General features: G+C 41.6%; 1 protein-coding gene across 12 annotated transcripts in view; it reads right to left on the bottom strand.

Moving 5' to 3' along the window:
* DISP1 (dispatched RND transporter family member 1) overlaps nucleotides 1-24,418 on the bottom strand; it is a 194,012-nt gene that overhangs the window by 73,753 nt on the left and 95,841 nt on the right. For 3 of the 12 annotated variants that reach the window (XM_045982195.1, XM_045982194.1, XM_045982203.1), the window contains one exon: nucleotides 106-167. The exons of 6 other annotated variants lie outside the window; for them this stretch is intronic. In XM_045982195.1, coding sequence (XP_045838151.1) covers nucleotides 106-148 — 43 coding nt within the window. In that variant the 5' untranslated portion in view covers nucleotides 149-167. Of the gene's footprint in view, nucleotides 1-105; nucleotides 168-7,634; nucleotides 7,847-24,418 lie in introns of all 12 variants that reach the window. 3 more of the 12 variants (XM_045982193.1, XM_045982196.1, XM_045982201.1) reach the window with 2 other exon arrangements.

Below are 24,418 nucleotides of genomic sequence, written 5' to 3'. Positions count from 1 at the left end.
AGAACAGCTTGTTTAATATAGGGGTCACCCCCCCTGCAAAACAGTGCAGGTATATGGGAAGTGGACAATGACCACAGAGTTGAGGTGAGTTTAAGACGTACTCACCAGATAACGGGGAAGAAGGGCAGCAAGGCAGAACTCGGGCCATCTGAGGAGGACACAGGGAGCTGAAGGGAGAGGACAAAATACACCACTCAATCTAGGAAGGCAGAGGGGAATTTGGGGGTTTTATGCTGTAATCAAAGACAGAGAGGTCCTCTTGGTTCCTACACCAATTTACTGGCAGCAGGAACACAACTGGAGCAAATCGTGTCCCTGGGCAGACCTCGAGAGTCACCATAGGGGTGGGAATAAGCGTTTCCATGCACCGTGGTTCTTCCTGAGATTTCAGCTTCATTCTCTTCTTATGACCCCTAACAGCCATTATAACCCTGGATCCCAGGGCTGTGGTTAAGGCATGCAACTAAGAGCCTGTGAAACACAGGGGACTTTAGGGGTCCCAAGTGGAGAGACGCAGCAGGGTCCTCAGAACGCCACGGCACCTGCCCCCGATACTTCCCCTCAGAATGCCACGGCACCTGCCCCCGATACTTCCTGCAGCTGGAATGGCCACCTCAGTCCCTCAGGATCTCCTCCCCCTGCAGGAAAGAGACACCAGATGTTCTCCCCAGTGTTACCATTGAGCAAAGTAAATGTGAGCTATCAGTTCCTTTGTGGCAGATATGTTATCTTCTGGACGACTCAGGGAAAAATAGAAACAGGCTTCCATTGGGAGCAGATACTCGCTGCTGCTGGGACACCCTTAATTTATACCAATCCCTAAGCAGCCTTTATTCAGTCTGAGGATCCCCGGAGGGACAAAGGAAAAATGGGTTTTAACCATAAGTTAAAGTAATACAAGGAGATGAACCCGTTTCTCTTGATACAGAGACACTCCCATGCCCCTGAGAAGGGCTCCAAAAAAATCCACTACTTTCTTACATAAATCCTCACGTCGGGACAAACTGCCCTCAGTGTTGAGTCCTGAACCTCATTACCTATGTGCACTGTGCTCACGATGCTGTCTCCTGTGAGAGCTGCAAAGCTGAATGCTGTTTCCTCAAGGTACAGCTAAAACCTCCTTTCCTCCTTTTAGACTATGGACTCATAGAAATCCTTCTTTCCTTTGATTGCCTAACAGCTAGTTTCTGTGCCCGTACTGGATATTTGCGGGATCGTAAGGGCTTCTATTTTTGTAGTAGGAGTAAGTGAATTAAAGCTGTTTATTAGCACACCAGGTTCACACCTGACTCCCACTCCTCTGACATATTCACCCCCTCCCGTACTACTGTCCAATCTCACCCACGTGCTCCCTCTAGGATAATTCTCTTCCTGTTGATTCTATTTTTTTGGTATTTCCTCTGGGAGGTTATGTGAACAGTAAACACTCTTATTTTATATATTTTAAATTTTCTTAATTTTGTTCTCCTCCTGGAACAACAGTTTAGGAAGATACAAGATTCTACACACACTGTTCCTTTCTCTTAGCCCTGCTGGATTACTTTCCTGTCTTCTGGCATCTCAGCTGCCAAGGACAAATCTATTAAGGGAAGCCTTTCCCCTCTTCATTGTACAATTCTCTCTATGTCTAGGATAGTTCATGTGAATTTGCCTTTATTTGCTGTTTGGTCCCTGGAATCCTTCTGTTCTGCTGCCTCTTGACCTTCATCGATTCTGGAAGACTTGGGGTTGGGTGCCCAGCCCTTCTTCCTGAGCATCCCAGACACACTGATCTATAATCTTTGTGAGAAAGTTCCAAGAGTGGATTCGATATCCCAGGATTTGCTCTGTCTTCCTTAACAGATGCTTTGTCACCGAGGTTTGCAGGATCATTTTTGAAAGAGGTCATTTTTGTTTTGTTTCGACCTTGTTCTCCTGACAACTGTCTTCATAGCTGCCTGCACTTAATTCTTCTCCCAGCCTGACTGTGTTCACATACATGCTCTAAGACAGTGTGGATATTAGCGTTTTAGAGCTTCAGTTCTATGGTGATATCAGGAATAGAACAGAACCAGCAGACAATCTGCCTTGGTTTCTGGTCAAACCGTGTTTTTATCCCACTTTCTTCCCTTGCTTCACAACTTCCAACAACACGACGGCCCCAACACATGGCAGAGCTCGTGAATTCTTGCATTTGGTCACAACGGTGATGGAAATCAGGTGGGGGAAGAAGGGTTCTCGCTTTCACTCTTTCCTACAAACAAGGAGCCCGGCTCCACTGCCCCTATCCCAATAGCCAAGGAGCCCTCATGCACCTTCCCACTCTGGCCAGGAGACCAGCTGGCTCACCTTTTCAAGTTCTAGTCCGATCACAACTTCCTATCTCTGAGCACCTTCTGGTCTTTGAGGTGTTCATCTTGATCTTTGGGCGGACTGTGTCACTTCAGTTTTCTCTCTTGTTCTGTCATCAGCATGTGGAGGACAGTGCAGAATATCAGGCCTACGGAGTGGGAGCCGCACTGACCAGGACTCTTCTGGCACCCAGTGTGGTGCCTAATACACAACAAGTAAGTGCACACAACCCAATGTTGATGGAGTCTTGAATCAGCATAGCACAGCGTCAACAGTCATCATGGCATATATGTTTCATTTGCTTTGATTAAAAGTAGCCATGTCTGGGGCACCTGGGTGGCTCAGTTGGTTAAGCCACTGCCTTCGCTCAGGTCATGATCCTAGAGTCCTGGGATCAAGTCGCGCATCGGGCTGCCTGCTCAGTGGGGAGTCTGCTTTTTCCTCTGACCCTCTCCCCTCTCATGCTCTCTCTCACTCTCATTCTCTCTCAAATAAATAAAATCTTAAAAAAAAATTGCCATGTCCACACCAGCCACAGGAATGTGACAATTTCCTATATTACTCATAACAAGCTTGAAAGAGTTCTAAGAACACCAGCGAGCTAATGGGTATTCTCTACATTTAATGTATTATTGATGACAGGATCCTAAGAAAAATGTTTTTTGGATCCGAAACTGAAATTTACACGAATTGGCTCAAACCCATTTAGCCAACATCATTCTCAGAAGAAAGGCATCCTGGAACACCTGGGTGGCACAAGTGGTTAAATGTCTGACTCTTGGTTTCGGCTGAGGTCTTGAAGTTGATGTCCTGATCTCAGGGTTGTGATCTTGGGATTCTGGGATTGAGCCCTGCATTGGGCTTTGCACTCGGTGTGGAGTCTGCTTGGGATTCCCTCTCTTCCTCTGCCCCTCACCTCATGTGCGCTCTCTCTTTCTCTCTCTCAAATAAATAAATAAATAAAATCTTAAAAAAAAAAAAAAAGAAAGTAGTAAGCCATTCCAAGAAGCTTTTCTACAGGAAATGTGTAATGTAAGGAAAAACAGTGTCTCCCAACCAATCCCGAAGCCATCAGGATAAAATACATTTGCAAAGCATAGCATATAAATACCACAGGAAGAAGAGTAATAATCCCCAGGAATTCTCAAAACAGAAAAAAAAAAAAAAGGAAGAAAGAGAAAGAAAAGGTCAAAGAATAAAAATTTTTCATATGGCTTCAGCACTAACCAGGAAAAAATGGTCTTTGATTTTTTGAAAAGTCTTCCATTTATTTAACACGGAAATATCTTGGTACAGAGAAATTAAATTTATTAGGTTGTTGACTTCAAGATAAATAATGCTTAAGAATATCCAGCTGCCACTGACTTAATGCTCTGGGCATCACACAGCTGCTCTGACTGATAGTTTTACCTTCCAGGAGAAAAAAACACACCGCATGAAAGTGTGTCATTCTGTTCAAGCTAGTTTCGTTCTCGCTTTCACATAATATATTGACCATGTATTTTACAAAGAAGTCTTTGGTTACTTCTGGGTAAATTGATAACCTGCAAAGCTGAAAGCCTGTGGTTACTCCATCGAAGTACAAACATCACTTTCTTTTAAAACTCTGTACATTCCAGGACTAATAATCTCTTGACAGCTGTGCTAAATCATCAAATCCTTAAACCACCCTGTCTTCTGTTGGAAATGACCCTAGTGGTCGTCTTTCCTATAGAATTCCTGATCCTCGGCTGTTCCCTGATGACCCTGCTGATACAAAGGTCCCTGGAAGGCCCATTTAAAACTCACTGGCAGATTCCAATTTAGGGATTTGCATTTCTAACAAGCTCCCAGGGGATGTGGAAGCTGCTCGTTGGAGAACCTCACTTTGAGAACCATGGTTCTAGCTTCTTTCTTTCCCCTTCCACGACATCCAATAGAGTTCAACCAATCCTCCTCAGGCCAGACATCAATGTAACAAGCAGAGCTGCCACATGAAAGCTAAAACAACTCCTTTTCCTCCCTTAGCCCCTCTGTTAATCAGATCCCCTGTCCACCCCCACAGCATCTCTTGTCCAACCAACCAAACCCTTTCACAGCTCTGACTACCTGTGATCTCACTCGGCTAGAAGGCTCTCCTTATCTGCCAATAAATGGTCACTCTTTTATCATTCTTATTCATTCACTCAGTAATTCAATAACTATTTATGAGTCACCATACTTAGTGCTGTGAAAAATACTGAGGTCAAAACCAGCCATAATTAGCCTCAAATCAACAAATACTCCATGACTCCATATCCGTCTTAGAAATTAAATTGTTTAAACAAGCAAAAATAAGTCCCCCCAAAGCATTCTGGTTTTTCCAGGAGTGGAAACAGATATGTGGTGTATCTAGTGTAGTCTCTTTCCTGGTCCTCTTGTAACTTAGTATCTATTTTGTTTTATTTTTTAAAGATTTTATTTATTTATTTGACAGAGAGAGATAAGTAAGCACAGAGGCAGGCCGAGAGGCAGGCCGAGTGAGAGGAGGAAGCAGGCTAGATTAGAGGACCTGAGCCTAAAGCAGAGGCTTAACCCACTGAGCCATCCAGGCGCCCCTTAGTATCCATTTTAAAGAGTTCTAAAAAGAGTTAAGAATGTAACAAAGATTCCACTATGTATATGCTAAATTGATTTGCAACCTCATGCTGTAGGCTTAAGAAAACTAATTGCGGGGCGCCTGGGTGGCTCAGTTGGTTGGGCGACTGCCTTCGGCTCAGGTCATGATCCCAGAGTCCTGGGATCGAGTCCCACATCAGGCTCCCTGCTCCTTGGAGAGTCTGCTTCTCCCTCTGACTTTCTCCCCTCTCATGCTCTCTCTCACTGTCTCTCTCTCAAATAAATAAAAACCTTTAAAAAAAATTAAAAAAAAAAAAGAAAACTAATTGCTGGTAATTACAAATTCATGCTGGGTATTCTCTCTACATAGAAGGAAAGTGAAGTATTTGAGGGCCAGAAATAAGCCTGCCATCTTGGTATTCCTGGAGCTTAATGGCACATGACAGCTCAAGATCTAGACAAAAGGATGAAACCACTCTCTGCCTGTTATATTTTTCATATGAAATATTTTTATAGATAACTCCACGGCAATATATATTCAGTGGTCCTACTTTACTCAGTCTTTTGTACCAAACAGACATTTTCCTAATCCTCAAAGTCCTATGAGTACATTTTTACTCTTTTTACTCATGCTTAATTTTTAAATAATATTTATTCATTTTCCAGTGCAAATCTTAATGAAGTCATCCAAGTTATCCAAAACTAATAAGCCCATGGAATAAATGGAATTAGTAATGATAAAGGAAGCTTTCACACAGACCCAATTAAGTCAATTTTATAATTTTATTAAAGTATGACAGAAGAGCCCATGTAAGTGCAATAAAGTTTAATGGAAACTCAGTCTGGTACTAAGAGTGGGCATCGTATGCAATGAAAGCATAAGTTATAAATAAGAAACAGTCATATAAAAAGTCTCTATTTCCTCAGAAATTAGGCAACATTTATGCACTCAGAGCTGTGGATAGCTAAAATGATGCTATATACTGCTTGTACAGTTTGCATTTGAAAAATGAAGTTATTCTTTAATTAGCATTTCTAAGCCAAAGTTAATGGCTGTTTGAAAATGAGGCTCATTACATGATTCTGTAAATGTACTCGTAATAATTGACATTACCACACAGCTGTATAAACATATTTACCATGACATTTTTCTTCTACTGCAGGTGTATATTTTCCATTCTGAGCATTAGTAATATGTATCTCAGACTAGCCTGGTTTAGTAGTAACATTGAAGGGAAAAATATTTCTTAAATTATTTAACTATTTGTAAAATAAAATGTTAACCCCACAGAACATATGTCATAAATACATCTTATTTTTGTATTTTTATGCTCCGACTTATCCCTGAAAGAGTTTATGGTAGCCACTTAATTCCTTTTTTTTTTTAGATATATTAACAATAAAATCTTTATCTAAAAGTTCAATGAAATCAGCCTCCAAAGAAATAATCTGATTTGCATGACCAGCAGACATTACTTGCAACCTGAATATATTTTATGTTTTTCTAGTAACAAAATAAAATATTTTAAAAAGGTAAAATATTCCATAATAGAATCAAACAACTAGGAATCATTCAGCAAGTCCCTGAAAAAGCTAAAGATAAATTACTCTTTCTGAATTTAATATAAAGTATGACATTAAGAGGAAAGGTTTCAGGAATGAACTTTTAGCCTTTAGAACATCAAGAATGCTAATGTGTTAGGTGATAAAAGTCTAAAAATATAGCACACAAATAGCATATTTGATACCGTTCTGAACCAATGGCTTAGTAACAACTTACAATGATCACTTACAAGCAGAGGTTCAGGAAACTCCCACAAAATTTTATTATCTATCTAACAATTCCGAAGCTTCACTCTTGGAGACTACTTTTTAGTTTTGGAAAAATAAAACTGCTTAAAAACCTCACACTGGCAAGTAATCAAACACCTTCCATGTCTCAAGTGATTTCTTTTTTTTTAAATTTACTTATTTATTTTAGAGAGAGATAGAAAGAGAGTGTGAGCAGGAGGGGCAGAGGGAGAGGGGGAGAGAATCTCAAGCCGACTCTGCACAGAGCACAGGGCTGATGCAGGGCTTGATCTCAGGGGCCTGAGATCAGGACTTGAGCCAAAATCAAGAGTTAGATGCTCAAAACAGTCCCCCAGATGCCTACAGTGATTTCTAAAGATGTTGCAACCTTTACATAAAGGACATAAGACTATTTTTCAGCTGGTGCCCAGTGCCTATTAGCTTTACCCTTCCTGAAGAAAGGAATACACAAACTTTTATTTTCCATAAAAGGGATCTGAATTGTGGGGAACCCAGCACACACGCTGAGTTCTCTCAGATCTGAACATGAACAATGGAGGGGACGAGGATAATAAAAGATGTATTTAAGCACAAACTTGATGTGGGCTGAGCTAGCACCCAAACACACAGCTTCCAACACACAGGAGCGGCGCTCTTCCCCAGTCTCTGTGCAAACACCCCTGGAGGTCTCTGGCATCTGATAAATCCAGGATTTAGACTATTTTTTTTTTAAGATTTTATTTATTTGACAGAGAGAAATCACAAGAGAGGCAGGCAGAGAGAGAGGAAGAGAAGCAGGCTCTCTGCTGAGCAGAGAGCCCGATGCGGGACTCGATCCCAGGACCCTGAGATCATGACCTGAGCCGAAGGCAGCGGCTTAACCCACTGAGCCACCCAGGAGCCCCCAGGATTTAGACTATTAATGTTTAGCATACCTCAAAGGTGATGTCAACTATCTCTGACACCTTACACAGTGCATTTCAGGTCCCACTTCACCCACCATCTCTGCACAGTGATCACAAGGCAGACCAAGGGACAGGAGCTTGCAGGGCTTTTCTGTGTCCTCACGCATCCCAGAGCAGAAGCATAGTAATTTTTGTAACAAAGCAATCTGCTATAGTCAAGCATGTGCTCCAAGTTCTTCCCACTGTAATATCAGAAGATACATTTAAATATATATATATAATGCTACAATTTAATATTTACTGTTACAATTAATGCTTCTTTAGATCTATCAAAATACTGACCCACTTCTATGCTCATAGTGATTTTTGCCTCTCACGCTTGCATCTGGCTTCAATTTCCTTCTAGTTGAAGGATATGGTTCTGCAGCTCTTTTGGCAAAAATCTATTGATAGGACAAATCCTCAGTCTCTGCAGATCCCAAAATGTCTTCTCTTCACTGTTACTCTTAAATTATTGCCCCTAGCACTTTGAAGGTATTAGCCCACAGCCTTCTGATACCTGCTAGGAATTCGGCTGTCAGTCTTAGGAAGGAAACCCACCGTTGTCTGCAGTCATTGCTAGCATTTTCTTTTCGATGACTATTTCACACCTGGTCCTGGCTCTTCCAGCCTCTGACAAATCTGCCTCCATCTTCATGCTGGGCTAATGACCTGGGTTTCTAGTTTCCCGGAGATACATGAACAATCAGTGTCCACACTCACTGCCAGGGGCCCAGCAGCAACTGCATGCAGGCCAGCTCTCTGACAGCTGCCTTCTTACAGATAAACGACTCTCACTCATGAGGCTAACCCTACACTTGTGCCCTAGATGCATTCTCTCATACGCTACAGAACTCTGCCCAACACTTCTCACAAAATCTTCCCTCTCTACTGGCTCACCCCATCAGTTCATAAATAAGCTCTTAGTTTTTCTGTTTTAAAAATAACAAGACAAATATAAAACCTCCCCCCAGCTCATGCCCAGATTTCCAGACAGAGCCCCCACCTTCAGCTACCATGCGTCACTCTGTTCTTATAATATCGGCTTTGATCACAAGTGAGATCATACTCAAGTTTGTTGGGATCACACTGGGATCACTTGAGATCACAGTTCGCTACTGCCATATTGATCTATCTCTAATTTTTCAGGTGAGTTACTATCCTGCCTTAAAAGTATGTTCTGGGAGGAACCACTATATCTTTTAATAGATGAACGGATAAATGAACACATGCACACAATGGAACATTACTCAGAGCTAAAAAGAAATGACAATTCAAGCCATGAATAGACATGGAGGAATCTTAAATGCTTATTATTACGTGAAAGAAGCTGATCTGAAAAGGCTACATGTTGTACAAGTCCAACTACAGCACATTTTGGAAAAGGAAAAACTATGGAGACAATGTAAAGATCCATGGTTGCCAGGGGTTAAGGGGGAAGGGAAGGATAAAGAGGTTTATGAGGGTAGTGAAAACACTGTGATACGGTAACAATAGACACACATCATTATACATCTGTCCAAATCCACAGAATGCACACCACCAAGAATGAGCTCTAATGGATACAACTATGGCCTCTGGATGATTACTATGCGTCCATGTAGGTCCATCTACCCTAACAAGTGTCCTGTCTGGTGAGGATGTTGATAGTGGGGGAGACTATGCATGCATGGGATTGGGGAACACAGAGGAGCTCTCTCTACCTCCTTTTCCATCTTGATATGAAACTAAAACTGCTCTAGAACAAATACTACTTCTGTTTTAAAGCAAGTTCTGGGTTATTTTGGTTATTGCTGTTTTCACTGAAAGTCTAACTAAAGTCAAGTTTCAGTCTTTCAGACTGATATACCATCCAGTTTGCAAATTTGTTGAAGGATGGGACTTTTCCATTTTTCAATTAATTCCTTGTTCGGTAGGATCCCCAACAGAAAAAAAGAAAACAGAAGCCAAGAACAACAACAAATGAAGGGTATGATGAACTGAAAAGCCACTCACCAACTATATTTTCTCTTTCCTGTCTCATCTATTGAGATAGATAATCCAAATTCCCTGCATTGTGTGACCATATATAGATGACCTGTTATTCACCTTAATTCTCATTCTTCCCCGGAGAATCAAGTACCATGATTATCCCCATTTCATCAGTGAGAAAATGAAGGTTTAACAACATTGCAGAACTGACAATAAAGCCTGGCATCTGAGACCAGAGCCTAGACTCTTACCCACTGTACAGGTCAGTCCTAAGGACTCAGGTTTGTAAGGTAACGTGTGCTCTCCAACACATAAGCCCCGTCAGGGTTTTAGAAACTAAACTACCAGAATTTTACTTTTTAAAATTAATCGTACTAATTTACCTAATGACAGAGCATATACTGTACTTTTAATTAAACTTTATAGTAAAATTAATTGAACTCTTGAAGTCAGAAAACTTTTGGGCGTGTAAAAGCCATTACTTTTTAAAAAACTGGATTAAGGCAACATACAGCTCTACATAGAAATTGACATTAAATCTCTTCTTGGGGTACCTGGGTGGCTCAGTGGGTTAAGCCTCTGCCTTCAGCTCAGGTCATGATCTCAGGGTCCTGGGATCGAGCCCCACATCAGGCTCTCTGCTCAGTGGGGAGCCTGCTTCCTCCTCTCTCTCTGCCTGCCTCTCTGTCTACTTGTGATCTCTGTCAAATAAATAAATCTTTAAAAAAAAAAAATCTCTTCTTGCTCTGGTTAAATAATCTCATTCCTTTAAGCCAAACGATATAAAATAAGGCACTCACCCTTTGCAATGAGGACATCATTAAAATGGAGATTTTATTGCTGAAAACTTGGTTAACGTAAAAATTGGATTTGAATGCCCACAACTTAGAAATCGCAGATGATAATTCATCAACTAAGAAGACATCTTAGTCTTCATCTGACATCTGCCTGAGAAAATTAGATACTGAAGGCAGAGACTGAAGGAAAGCAAGTTACTTTTAAAACCATTGTAGATATCCTCTTACTGTTAGAACCTAAGACTCTATTTTCTTGATTTTCCCCCTATGATCAACAGGTTGAAAATTTCAGGAGATGGCACAAGGCAGTGGAAAGACTGTATGAAACATAATTTTTGTGTACTTCGGTTTTCTTGTGGCCTTATTGTACGAATCAACTGAAAAGTAAAGGTCTGTATTCACACCAAGTGTTATTTCAAAAAGAAGCTGCTCAAAAATGTATTTGCAACTTATTTTCTAAAAAGATATATAAATCTTTTCTCAGAAGCATCAAAGATTAAATGTCACGGGGCGCCTGGGTGGCTCAGTGGATTAAGCCGCTGCCTTCAGCTCAGGTCATGATCTCAGGGTCCTGGGATCCAGCCCCGCATCGGGCTCTCTGCTATGCAGGGAGCCTGCTTCCTCCTCTCTCTCTGCCTGCCTCTCTGCCTACTTGTGATCTCTCTCTCTGTCAAATAAATAAATAAAATCTTTAAAAAAAAAAAAAGATTAAATGTCACAAAAGTTAAAGTAGCTCAGTGTTAGTTAATTACAGTAGCTCAGTGTTAGTAACTAGTGTTAGTTAGTTACTTTGATAAACCAGATCAGGGCCCAAGTACACTAACTAGCTTGTTTAAACTAGTCTGAAATTCAAGCTCAGATATCAGGAGATATAAGGGAATGAAAGTAATGTAATATGTATTATATAACCTAACCCTGGGGGCAACTTCACACAGCGTCTATTAAAAATGGAAACTGTGCCTTCCCTGCCAACCCCAGTAGGCTGTTGGGGAGCTCACGAGAGATGCTGCATTTGAAAAAGGTTGGCGACGGGAGTTGGGGGGTGATGCCTGGGTGGCTCAGTCTGTTGAGTGTCTGACTTGATTTCAGCTCAGGTCATGATCTCATGTGCCCCGACATGGAGCCCAGCAGCCAGCTCTGTGCTCAGTGGGGAGTCTGTCTGCTTGAGATTCTCTTTCCCTCTGCTCCTCCCACTCACACTCTCTCTCACCCTTTCTCTTTCAAGTAAATAAATAAATCTTAAAAAACAACAACAACATGGTTTTAAGTGTTAGGCACTTTTTTAATTGAAAAAAAAAAAAAGTATTCTTGTTATTATTAAACCAAAAATTCAACAGGAAGGGTTTCAAGACCTATAAATGACCTAAAAATTTTCATTTGTTTTTCAAGAGAAGCACTTTTCCTCCTCAAAGAACATTCTATGCCACATAAAAATCAAGCTGATACTTCAGTCATTGTGTCCCTCCCCAACCACTGTGTGAACTTGGGTCTTTTAAAAAATAATTCCCCTTCCCACCTCTGAAAAAGACATTCTGATCTGGCTTAAACTTTTATAATACATCAACTGATACAGATTTTCTCCACTCAAAAAGATGTTTGTATCCCTGCAGCTAAATTTCTTCCATGTGCTATAAGCTATAACCAATCCTGAAGAAAGCGACCAGGACTCTACAAATAAGACCATTTCATAAGCAAGCTTATGTTTTTGCTCCAAGAACTCAGCTAGTGAAAATCAGATGCCAACAAACCATCTGTAAGACACGCAGACACAAGGCAGGAAAGCAGGACAGCGCATGCAGGTGCTGCTGACCAGCAGCTAGAGACGGAGATGGGGAAACGCGTGTTCTCAGTACTCAGGTGACAAAGGGAAAATTTTCTCCAAAGGAAATCCAAAAGGAACACAATCGTGTTTTTTTTTTTTTTAAAGATTTTATTCATTTATTTGGCAGAGAGAGATCACAAGTAGGCAGAGAGGCAGGCAGAGAGAGAGAGAGAGAGAGGGAGAAGCAGGCTCCCTGCTGAGCAGAGAGCCCGATGCGGGACTCGATCCCAGGACCCTGAGATCATGACCTGAGCCGAAGGCAGCAGCTTAACCCACTGAGCCACCCAGGCGCCCCACAATCGTGTTTTTAAGGCATGTGTAGTTTAACCAAGACACCAAGTACTTGAGCCTCTGAAGGCACAGTCAAATATATATATAATAATACTGGTATGCACATTAAGTATATAAGCCACTCAGCTGAAAGTGAGAGCTGTAGATGTTCAGAAGCTTTTCCCGGAGACAGCAGGGCAGACCTCGTTATTTCTCGATCACACCACATCTGTTCGGTGCAACGTTAAACCATTCATGACCGACTCATGGAACGGCCTCCCCAAAGGGTTAGTACAACCCCCTGGAAAGACAGACGGCTCCTTGCAAATTTAAGTGATCATATACTTTCTCACAAATACACAAAACTAGATGCTAACAGTATTTGAATCATTGAAAATGTAATTTCACTTTCTCATTTTTAAACAGCTTTGTTGATGTATCATTTCCACACGACATGTACAGATTTCACTGAGTTTTGAAAAACGGGTGGGCTTGTCCACATGACCACTACCAGATTCGAGCTACAGAGTATGTCACTTCTTGCCCCCTTTCCAGCCAGCTCCCCACTCCATGCCACTCCAGCCAGCACCGATTAACCCGTGTGTTCACAGATGCCTCTTTCCCACTAGAGCACTGACTCAAAGACTGCACCACAATGCGTTTACACATTCTCCTGTGGATACACGCCAAGGTTGTTCCCAGCTTTTGTCAATTATAGATAGAGCTGATGTGAACACTCATGCACAAGTCTTTGTTTTCACTAGCTACACAGCTATGGAATAGCACGTGTGTTTACTCAAGAGACTGGCTGTTGGGCATGTGATAATGCCACGTTCCCACCCACTGAAAATGTTCCACTCGTTCTGCTTTCTGTCCAACACTTGTTCTTCTCAGTCTTTCTTATTTTAGCCATTCTGGTGGCTGTATGTGGTATCTTGCTATGAACTGTATTTTATTTTATCTTTTAGATCTTATTTTTAAGCAATCTCTATACCCAATATGGGACTCAAAACTACATCCCCGAGATCAAGAATCAGGAGCCCCCTTGCTGTGAATTTTAAATAACTGAAGTGTCTTTTCAGGTCTGCCCATTTTTTAAAAATCATCTTATTACTATATTATAAAAGTTCACTAGATCTTCCAGGTACAAGCTCTTTGTCACACATTGTTTCACAGATATTTTGTCTGACTTTGTTTTACTTTTCATTTTTTAAATAGTAACTCTTGAAGGCCAGAAACATGTAGAGTCTTGAAGTCCAATTTATCAAAACATTTTTTAAATTGTATGAATAGTGATTTTTCTCCTAAGAAATTGTTATGGTCTAAATGTTTATGTCCACCCCTCCCCCCCAATTTGTAGTTACATCCTAATGTGATGGATTAGGAAGTGGGCCTTTAGGAGGTGATCAGGCCATGTGGATGAGGCCCTCCTGAATGGGATTAGTACCCTTAGAGAAGAGAGCCCAGAGAGAACCCCAAGGAGAATTTCACCTTCAGGAGGATGGCCCTCACCTGACCATGTAGGCACCCTGATCTTGGACTTCCAGCCTTCAGACCTCTGAGAAGTAAAGTCTGTTTTCTGTAAGCCACCCCTGCCTGTGCTACTTTATTACAGGGGCTTGAGTGGACTAAGAAATCTCTGCCTAACCTAAGTATATAAAGGCTTTCCATGCTTTGTTCTGTAAGCTTCGGGTTTAGGTTTTACAACATTTAGGTCTATGATAGATTTTTTACAGACCTTGGTATTTGTCGTAAGACAGAGATCAAGGTTATCTCACCTGACCCCCAGGAGACCCAGTTAACCCAGCATCACATGTTGAAAGGCGAATGGTTGGCACCTCTGCCGAAAAGCCAATTGGCTATACACGTGTGGATCTATTTCTGGACTCTTCATTCTATTCTGTTTATCTACCAATCATTCTCTTAACGAGGAGAACTGGACTTTATTTCCTCTGTCTTGGTATCAGGAGTGAGAAGCAGAGCAGCTGCTGGTGCTGACGCATCCCTTCAACAAGGAGTAATAACAGATTGAGAAAAATGGCAAAAGTTTTTATTTTGGTATTCTTTAAAAAGGATCACTTCTAGGGGTGCCTGGGTGGCTCAGTCAGTTGAGGGTCTGACTCTTGATTTCAGTTCAGGTCATGATCTCAGGGTCATGGGATCAAGCCCCCATGCAGGGGGGGGGTCTGTGCTCAGCGGGGAGCCTGCTTGAGATTCTCTCTCCCTCTGCCCCTCGTCCACATGCACACACCTGTGAAAACATATGCACATGCACGCTCTCTCTCTCAAATAAATAATAAATCTGGTTTAAAAATGGTCACTTATTTTTAAAACAATAAATATAAGCCAAGGTAATGCTAAAATGTGTTCAACTAGTTTTCTAAGTTGACTGTTATTCAGTTAACTACTTGGAATGAATATAGAGGCAAAAAAGCACCAAGAGGGCTAGCCCCACAAAGGGCTGTCAGTAAGCCTTTCAGAATTTCCCCCAAACGCTTTCCCTGGTCTTCAGCTGGACAGTGCTCCCCCAGACTCATCCCTGGTCAGCTTTCCCCAACTATAACCACCCTGCCCTGGCCAGCCAGGCCATGATAACTAAGAGGTATGAGTTCACGCCTTCTTTAGAGAGAAAACAGAAACCATCTTTTAGATTTTGAAATTCATCCATATTTCCATGCATCCTTAGTTCCTTCCCAGGAACTTCCCTCCTTCTTTGCTGGATTCTCTACCCATGTCCTTCATCTTAGCCTCATTGTCTCACATTGTGAATCCGCGACATTTCTGAAACCAGAAACTGGAATCCCCGAGAATTCTCAATACCATACTTTAGTCCGTATTTTTCATACATTTATGTTTTAAATAACAAGTGACAGAAATTATACACAGTGAATAATTTTTCCAAGATAGAATTATATTAAAAGCTTCGGAGATTCCCTGTAACATAAGATATTTAGTAACAAAGGCATGGTTTTTTATTATTATTATTATTATTATTATTAACCACCAACATATTATAATAAGATTACATATTCCAATAACATGTAAAAATGATCTATACTTCATAGACATCTAATAACAGAAAATAGTAAATGAAATGAACATAATGTAAATGTCCAACAAAAGTCATTTAAAAATGAAAAGATATATAAAAGTCATCATATTTTATTTTTCAGTTTTTTTAAGTAGGCTCCACACCCAGGGTGGAGCCCAACATGGGGCCTGAACTCATGACCTGAGACCAAGACCTGAGCTGAGACTAAGAGCCGGACGCTTAACTGACTGAGCCATCTAAGTGCCCCAAAAGTCATTTTTTTTTTCCATTTTATTTATTTTTTCAGTGTAACAGTATTCATTCTTTTTGCACAACACCCAGTGCTCCATGCAAAACGTGCCCTTCCCATTACCCACCACCTGTTCCCCCAACCTCCCACCCCTGACCCTTCAAAACCCTCAGGTTGCCCCAACCTCCCACCCCTGACCCTTCAAAACCCTCAGGTTGTTTTTCAGAGTCCATAGTCTCTTATGGTTCGCCTCCCCTCCCCAATGTCCATAGCCCGCTCCCCCTCTCCCAATCCCACCTCCCCCCAGCAACCCCCAGTTTGTTTTGTGAGATTAAGAGTCATTTATGGTTTGTCTCCCTCCCAATCCCATCTTGTTTCATTTACTCTTCTCCTATCCCCCTACCCCCCCATGTTGCTTCTCCATGTCCTCATATCAGGGAGATCATATGATAGTTGTCTTTCTCCGATTGACTTATTTCACTAAGCATGATACGCTCTAGTTCCATCCACGTCGTCGCAAATGGCATGATTTCATTTCTTTTGATGGCTGCATAGTATTCCATTGTGTATATATACCACATCTTCTTGATCCATTCATCTGTTGATGGACATCTAGGTTCTTTCCATAGTCTGGCTATTGTAGACATTGCTGCTATAAACATTCGGGTACACGTGCCCCTTCGGATCACTATGTTTGTATCTTTAGGGTAAATACCCAGTAGTGCAATTGCTGGGTCATAGGGTAGTTCTATTTTCAACATTTTGAGGAACCTCCATGCTGTTTTCCAGAGTGGTTGCACAAGTTTGCATTCCCACCAACAGTGGAGGAGGGTTCCCCTTTCTCCACATCCTCGCCAGCATCTGTCATTTCCTGACTTGTTAATTTTAGCCATTCTGACTGGTGTGAGGTGATATCTCATTGTGGTTTTGATTTGTATTTCCCTGATGCCGAGTGACGTGGAGCACTTTTTCATGTGTCTGTTGAAGCCATCTGGATGTCTTCTTTGCAGAAATGTCTGTTCATGTCCTCTGCCCATTTCTTGATTGGATTGTTTGTTCTTTGGCTGTTGAGTTTGCTAAGTTCCTTATAGATTTTGGATACTAGCCCTTTATCTGATATGTCGTTTGCAAATATCTTCTCCCATTCTGTCAGTTGTCTTTTGGTTTTGTGAACTGTTTCCTTTGCTGTGCAAAAGCTTTTGATCTTGATGAAATCCCAATAGTTCATTTTTGCCCTTGCTTCCCTTGCCTTTGCCGTTGTTCCTAGGAAGATGTTGCTACGGCTGAGGTCGAAGAGGTTGCTGCCTGCATTCTCCTCAAGGATTTGGATGGATTCCTTTCTCACATTGAGGTCCTTCATCCATTTGGAGTCTATTTTCGTGTGTGGTGTAAGGAAGTGGTCCAATTTCATTTTTCTGCATGTGGCTGTCCAATTTTCCCAGCACCATTTATTGAAGAGGCTGTCTTTTTTCCATTGGACATTCTTTCCTGCTTTGTCGAAGATTAGTTGACCATAGAGTTGAGGGTCGATTTCGGGGCTCTCTATTCTGTTCCACTGATCTATGTGTCTGTTTTTGTGCCAGTACCATGCTGTCTTGATGATGACAGCTTTGTAATAGAGCTTGAAGTCCAGAATTGTGATGCCACCAACTTTGGCTTTGTTCTTCAATATTCCTTTGGCTATTCGAGGTCTTTTCTGGTTCCATATAAATTTTAGGATTATTTGTTCCATTTCTTTGAAAAAAATGGATGGTATTTTGATAGGGATTGCATTAAATGTGTAGATTGCTTTAGGTAGCATAGACATTTTCACAATATTTATTCTTCCAATCCAGGAGCATGGAACATTTTTCCATTTTTTTGTGTCTTCCTCAATTTCTTTCATGAGTACTTTATAATTTTCTGTGTATAGATTCTTAGTCTCTTTGGTTAGGTTTATTCCTAGGTATCTTATAGTTTTGGGTACAATTGTAAATGGGATTGACTCCTTAATTTCTCTTTCTTCAGTCTTGTTGTTGGTGTACAGAAATGCAACTGATTTCTGTGCATTGATTTTATATCCTGACACTTTACTGAATTCCTGGACAAGTTCTAGCAGTTTTGGAGTGGAGTCTTTTGGGTTTTCCACATATAGTATCATATCATCTGCAAAGAGTGATAGTTTGACTTCTTCTTTACCAATTTGGATGCCTTTAATTTCTTTTTGTTGTCTGATTGCTGAGGCTAGGACTTCTAGTACTATGTTGAATAGCAGTGGTGATAATGGACATCCCTGCCGTGTTCCTGACCTTAACGGAAAAGCTTTCAGTTTTTCTCCATTGAGAATGATATTTGCGGTGGGTTTTTCATAGATGGCTTTGATAATATTGAGGTATGTGCCCTCTATCCCCACACTTTGAAGAGTTTTGATCAGGAAGGGATGCTGTACTTTGTCAAATGCTTTTTCAGCATCTATTGAGAGTATCATATGGTTCTTGTTCTTTCTTTTATTAATGTGTTCTATCACATTGATTGATTTGCGGATGTTGAACCAACCCTGCAGCCCTGGAATAAATCCCACTTGATCGTGGTGAATAATCCTTTTAATGTACTGTTGAATCCTATTGGCTAGTATTTTGGCGAGAATTTTTGCATCTGTGTTCATCAAGGATATTGGTCTGTAGTTCTCTTTTTTGGTGGGATCCTTGTCTGGTTTTGGGATCAAGGTGATGCTGGCCTCATAAAATGAGTTTGGAAGTTTTCCTTCCGTTTCTATTTTTTGGAACAGTTTCAAGAGAATAGAAATGAGTTCTTCTTTAAATGTTTGGTAGAATTCCCCTGGGAAGCCGTCTGGCCCTGGGCTTTTGTTTGTTTGGAGATTTTGGATGACTGTTTCAATCTCCTTACTGGTTATGGGCCTGTTCAGGTTTTCTATTTCTTCCTGGTTCAGTTGTGGTAGTTTATATGTCTCTAGGAATGCATCCATTTCTTCCAGATTGTCCAATTTGTTGGCATAGAGTTGCTCATAGTATGTTCTTATAATTGTCTGTATTTCTTTGGTGTTAGTTGTGATCTCTCCTCTTTCATTCATGATTTTATTGATTTGGGTCCTTTCTCTTTTCTTTTTGATGAGTCTGGCCAGGGGTTTATCAATCTTATTGATTCTTTCAAAGAACCAGCTCCTAGTTTCATTGATTTTTTCTATTGTTTTTTTGGTTTCTATTTCATTGATTTCTGCTCTGATCTTTATGATTTCTCTTCTCCTGCTGGGTTTAGGGTTTCTTTCTTGTTCTTTCTCCAGCTCCTTTACACGTAGGGTTAGGTTGTGTACTTGAGACCTTTCTTGTTTCTTGAGAAAGGCTTGTACCGCTATATATTTTCCTCTCAGGACTGCCTTTGCTGTGTCCCACAGATTTTGAACCGTTGTGTTTTCAGTATCATTTGTTTCCATGAATTTTTTCAATTCTTCTTTAATTTCCTGGTTAACCCATTCATTCTTTAGAAGGATGCTGTTTAGTCTCCATGTATTTGGGTTCTTTCCAGCTTTCCTCTTGTGATTGAGTTCTAGCTTCAGAGCATTGTGGTCTGAAAATATGCAGGGAATAATCCTAATCTTTTGATACCGGTTGAGACCTGATTTGTGACCCAGGATGTGATCTATTCTGGAGAAGGTTCCATGTGCACTAGAGAAGAATGTGTATTCTGTTGCTTTGGGATGAAATGTTCTGAATATATCTGTGATGTCCATCTGGTCCAGTGTGTCATTTAAGGCCTTTATTTCCTTGTTGATCTTTGGCTTGGATGATCTGTCCATTTCAGTGAGGGGAGTGTTCAAGTCCCCTACTATTATTGTATTATTATTGATGTGTTTCTTTGATTTTGTTATTAATTGGTTGATATAGTTGGCTGCTCCCACGTTAGGGGCATAGATATTTAAAATTGTTAGATCTTCTTGTTGGACAGACCCTTTGAGTAGGATATAGTGTCCTTCCTCATCTCTTATTATAGTCTTTGGCTTAAAATCTAATTGATCTGATATAAGGATTGCCACCCCAGCTTTCTTCTGATGCCCATTAGCATGGTAAATTGTTTTCCACCCCCTCACTTTAAATCTGGAGGTGTCTTCGCGTCTAAAATGAGTTTCTTGTAGGCAACATACTGATGGGTTTTGTTTTTTTATCCATTCTGATACCCTGTGTCTTTTGATTGGGGCATTTAGCCCATGAACATTCAGGGTAACTATTGAGAGATATGAATTTAGTGCCATTATTAGCCTGTAAGGTGACTGTTACTGTATATTGTCTCTGTACCTTTCTGATCTACTACTTTTAGGCTCTCTCTTTGCTTAGAGGACCCCTTTCAATATTTCCTGTAGAGCTGGTTTGGTGTTTGCAAATTCTTTCGGTTTTGTTTGTCCTGGAAGCTTTTGATCTCTCCTTCTATTTTCAATGATAGCCTAGCTGGATAGAGTATTCTTGGCTGCATGTTTTTCTCGTTGAGTGCTCTGAATATATCATGCCAGCTCTTTCTGGCCTGCCAGGTCTCTGTGGATAAGTCTGCCGCCAATCTAATATTTTTACCATTGTATGTTACAGACTTCTTTTCTCGGGCTGCTTTCAGGATTTTCTCTTTGTCACTAAGACTTGTCAATTTTACTATTAGGTGACGGGGTGTGGACCTATTCTTGTTGACTTTGAGGGGGGTTCTCTGCATCTCCTGGATTTTGATGCTTGTTCCCTTTGCCATATTAGGGAAATTCTCTCCAATGATTCTCTCCAATAGACCTTCTGCTCCCCTCTCTGTTTCTTCTTCTTCTGGAATCCCAATTATTCTAATGTTGTTTCGTCTTATGGTGTCACTTATCTCTCGAATTCTCCCCTCATGGTCCAGTAGCTGTTTGTCCCTCTTTTGCTCGGCTTCCTTATTCTCTGTCATTTGGTCTTCTGTATCACTAATTCTTTCTTCTGCCTCATTTATCCTAGCAGTGAGAGCCTCCATTTTTGATTGCACCTCATTAATAGCTTTTTTGATTTCAACTTGGTTAGATTTTAGTTCTTTAATTTCTCCAGAAAGGGCTTTAATATCTCCAGAGAGGGTTTCTCTAATATCTTCCATGCCTTTTTCGAGCCCGGCTAGAATGTTCAGAATCGTCATTCTGAACTCTTGATCTGACATATTACCCATGTCTGTGTTGATTAGGTCCGTAGCCTTCGGTACTGTCTCTTGTTCTTTTGTTTGTGGTGATTTTTTCCGCCTTGTCATTTTGTCCAGATAAGAGAATATGAAGGAGCAAATAAACTACTAAAAGGGTGGCAAAGACCCCGGAAAAATGCGCTGTAACCAAATCAGAAGAGACCCCAAATTGTGGGGGGGAGAAAGGGGATAAAAACAGCTTCTGAAAAAAAAAAAAGAAAAAAAAAAAGAAAGAAAAAAATTTAAAAAACAAATAAAAAATATAAAAAAGAAAGAAAAAATATATATATTTAGATGAACTAGTCAAAAAATGTTAAAAAAGAAAAGGGTAAAAGTTTAAAAAAAATTTAGCAGAAGAAGAAAAAAGAAAAAAGAAAAAAAAATTGAAAAAAGAAAAAAAAAATTGAAGTAGCCGCAAGACTAAAGAATCATGGGGAGAAAGCCATGAGTTCCGTGCTTTGCTTTCTCCTCCTCTGGAATTGCTCTGCTGTCTTAGGAATTGAATCTGCTTTCTCCTTGATAGATGAACTTCGTCCTGGCTGGATATTTTGTTGATCTTCTGGGGGAGGGGCCTGTTGTAGTGACTCTCAAGTGTCTTTGCCCGAGGCGGGATTGCACCGCCCTTACCGGGACCGGACTAAGTAATCGGCTCGGGTTTGCTTTTGGGAGCTTCTGTTCCCTGAACGCTTTCCGTAGAGTTCCGGAGGACGGGAATGAAAATGGCGGCCTCCCAGTCTCCAGCCCGGAGGAGCCGAGAGCCTGGGGCCCCACTCCTCAGTGCGCCCCCAGAGGACAGCACCCAATCACTCCCGTATCCCCAGCCTCTAGCCGCGCTCCGAGCTCACCCAGCCCGCGACCGGTTCAAGGTAACCCCGAGCTGAGAGTTTAGTCCTCGGCTCTGTCTCTCCAGCCGGCTTCTCCGTTCTAATACCTGCGAGCTCTCCGACACTCCGACACCCCCGATCCTTCTGTGACCCTGCGGGGCCTGGGGCCACGCTGGCCCCGCGTGGGCTTCACCCCGGTTTAGCCCCTGGAGCAATGTCCCTCAGTGGAACATACTTTTAAAAGTCCTGATTTTGTGCTCCGTTCCTCCGCCGCTTGCCGGGAGCCGGCCCCTCCCACCGCGGTCTATCTTCCCGTCGTTTTAGATTCACTTCTCCGCCAGTCCTACCTTTCAGAAAGTGGTTGATTTTCTGTTTCTAGAGTTGCTGTTCTTCTTCTCTTCGCTCTCCCGTTGGATTTGTAGGTGTTTGCAATGTTTAGATAAGCTATCGAGCTGATCTCCTGCTACCTGATGTAGTCTCAGGCTGCTACTTCTCCGCCATCTTGACTCTTTTTTTTTTTTTTTTTAGAGAGAGCATGAGTGCGGCAGAGGGAGAGGGAAAGAGACTCCCAAGTGGACTCTATGCCCACCTTAGAGCCTGACTGGGGCTCGATCTCACGACCCTGAGATTATGACCTTAGCCGAAACAAGACTCGGATGCTTAAAAGACTGAGCCACCCAGCACCCCAAAAGTCATAATTTTTTTAACAAAAATTTTAAAACACACAAAACAGTGACCATCTTAATCTCTGCTTCATGACAAATGATCCAGACACAGAAAAATTTCTTTCATTTTGCACAGATGCAAAAAAAGCACCAAGGGGGCTAGCTCCACAAAGGGTTGTCAGTTGTGACAAATGGGTGGGCTGGCCATTTGGGTATATTTTGCTTCATTTAAACTCATTTCCATTTTTTGTTTTCTTAAAATCCAATATAGTTGACATACAGTATAATCCTAGTTTCAGGTATACAATATAGTGATTTCACAGTTCCATACGTCACCTGGTGCTCATCACGACAGGTAAACTCCTTCATCCCCATCATCTGTTCCTCCCATCCCCCATCTCCTCTCTGGTGACCATCAGCATGTTCTCTAGAGTTAAGAGTCTGTTTCTTTGTTTGTCTTTTTTTTGTTTCTTTGTTCACTTGTTCTATTTCTTAAATTCCACACCCATTTCCTTTTTTTTGCCCCCCATTTCCTTTTTTAATGGTGAGGGCATTTGCCTGCTTGCCCTGATTTTGGTTTTGCCAACAAGGTCAGTATTGGGTCATGAATTCAGATTACAAATCAGTTTCAATCCCACAGCCACGCTCACACCTTTGTTCCACTCAAGTACTAACAATAATTGCAGCCTATAGCAAGTATCAAGCCCTGGAAACTGTTAGCAAACATAATGAGGTAGCATTCCAATAATGTCATTTGAATCTTCTAGAGAGAGAAATGTCATGACACAGACCTGCAGGTCCAGACGGCCAGTTTGCATGAGTACCGGCTAGTTCTTGGAACACCACTCCCTGGAATCATACAAAGTGATGAAATATATAATGGACTTATTAATACTTATTTTGTGGGGTCTTGGGGGGGCTCAGTCAGTTAACTGTCTGCTTTGGCTAAGGGTTATCCTAGGGTCCTGGGATTGAGCCCCCTGTCAGGCTCCCTGCTCAGCAGGGAGTCTGCTTCTCCCTCTCCCTCTGCGTTCCCCCTGCTTGTGTGCTCTCTCTCTCTGATAAATAAATAAAATCTTTAAAATAAATACTTTGTTTGCAAGAACAACTCACTGTTAGCAGCAGACATGACTAAGAATACACATGAAGGGGCGCCTGGGTGGCTCAGTGGATTAAGACGCTGCCTTCGGCTCAGGTCATGATCTCAGGGTCCTGGGATCCAGCCCCGCATCGGGCTCTCTGCTCTGCAGGGAGCCTGCTTCCTCCTCTCTCTCTGCCTGCCTCTCTGCCTACTTGTGACCTCTCTCTCTGTCAAATAAATAAATAAAATCTTAAAAAAAAAAAAAAAGAATACACATGAATACATGTAACAGCCAAATGTAACAGGAGAGTGTGAATCTTTCCTTCCTGCATGCTTCCGTCCAGGTTCCCAGGAATGTGTGCCCTGGCCCCTGACACCTGCACCCAGGTTTCCTGCTCTCTCTAAAGATTTGATGTCAGCAGGACCCTTTGAATCAATCTATGCCTTCATTGCTGATCCTTAATTTTTACAGGAGAGTTACAATATTTTCCCTATTTTCCTGATTTCCCCACCATTTAGGGGTCTGGGGAATAGGACATAAATTGTGCAAGGAAACAGGTATTTTCATCACCTGTGCTTCCCATTCCCACTGATTTCCTGCTCTTGGCTTCCAATCAAACCATTCTGAGCGCTGCCTTCCTTCCCCTCTCCCCTACCACTGCTCAGTACATTTACTATGTATTCTTATGTTGTAGTATAAATGTATACTATGTAAAGATCCTTACTAATGATTTACTCCTGCTCCTCCTCAACACATAATAGTCAGGTTTCCACTCTCACCTCCTACAGAGCCTGGTCTTTGACCTCTGCTCTCTTCTCAGCTCTCCTCCTCCTCCACCTCCACGTAGCACCTGCTGCCACTAATCAGTCCTCTAACTTGGTTTTCTGAGCA

The sequence above is a fragment of the Meles meles genome, chromosome 17 (assembly GCF_922984935.1).
Source record: "Meles meles chromosome 17, mMelMel3.1 paternal haplotype, whole genome shotgun sequence".
Classification (NCBI taxonomy): Eukaryota; Metazoa; Chordata; class Mammalia; order Carnivora; family Mustelidae; genus Meles; species Meles meles.
Note: the sequence above shows the minus strand (reverse complement) of the source record. Positions and strands in the feature narration are given on the sequence as shown.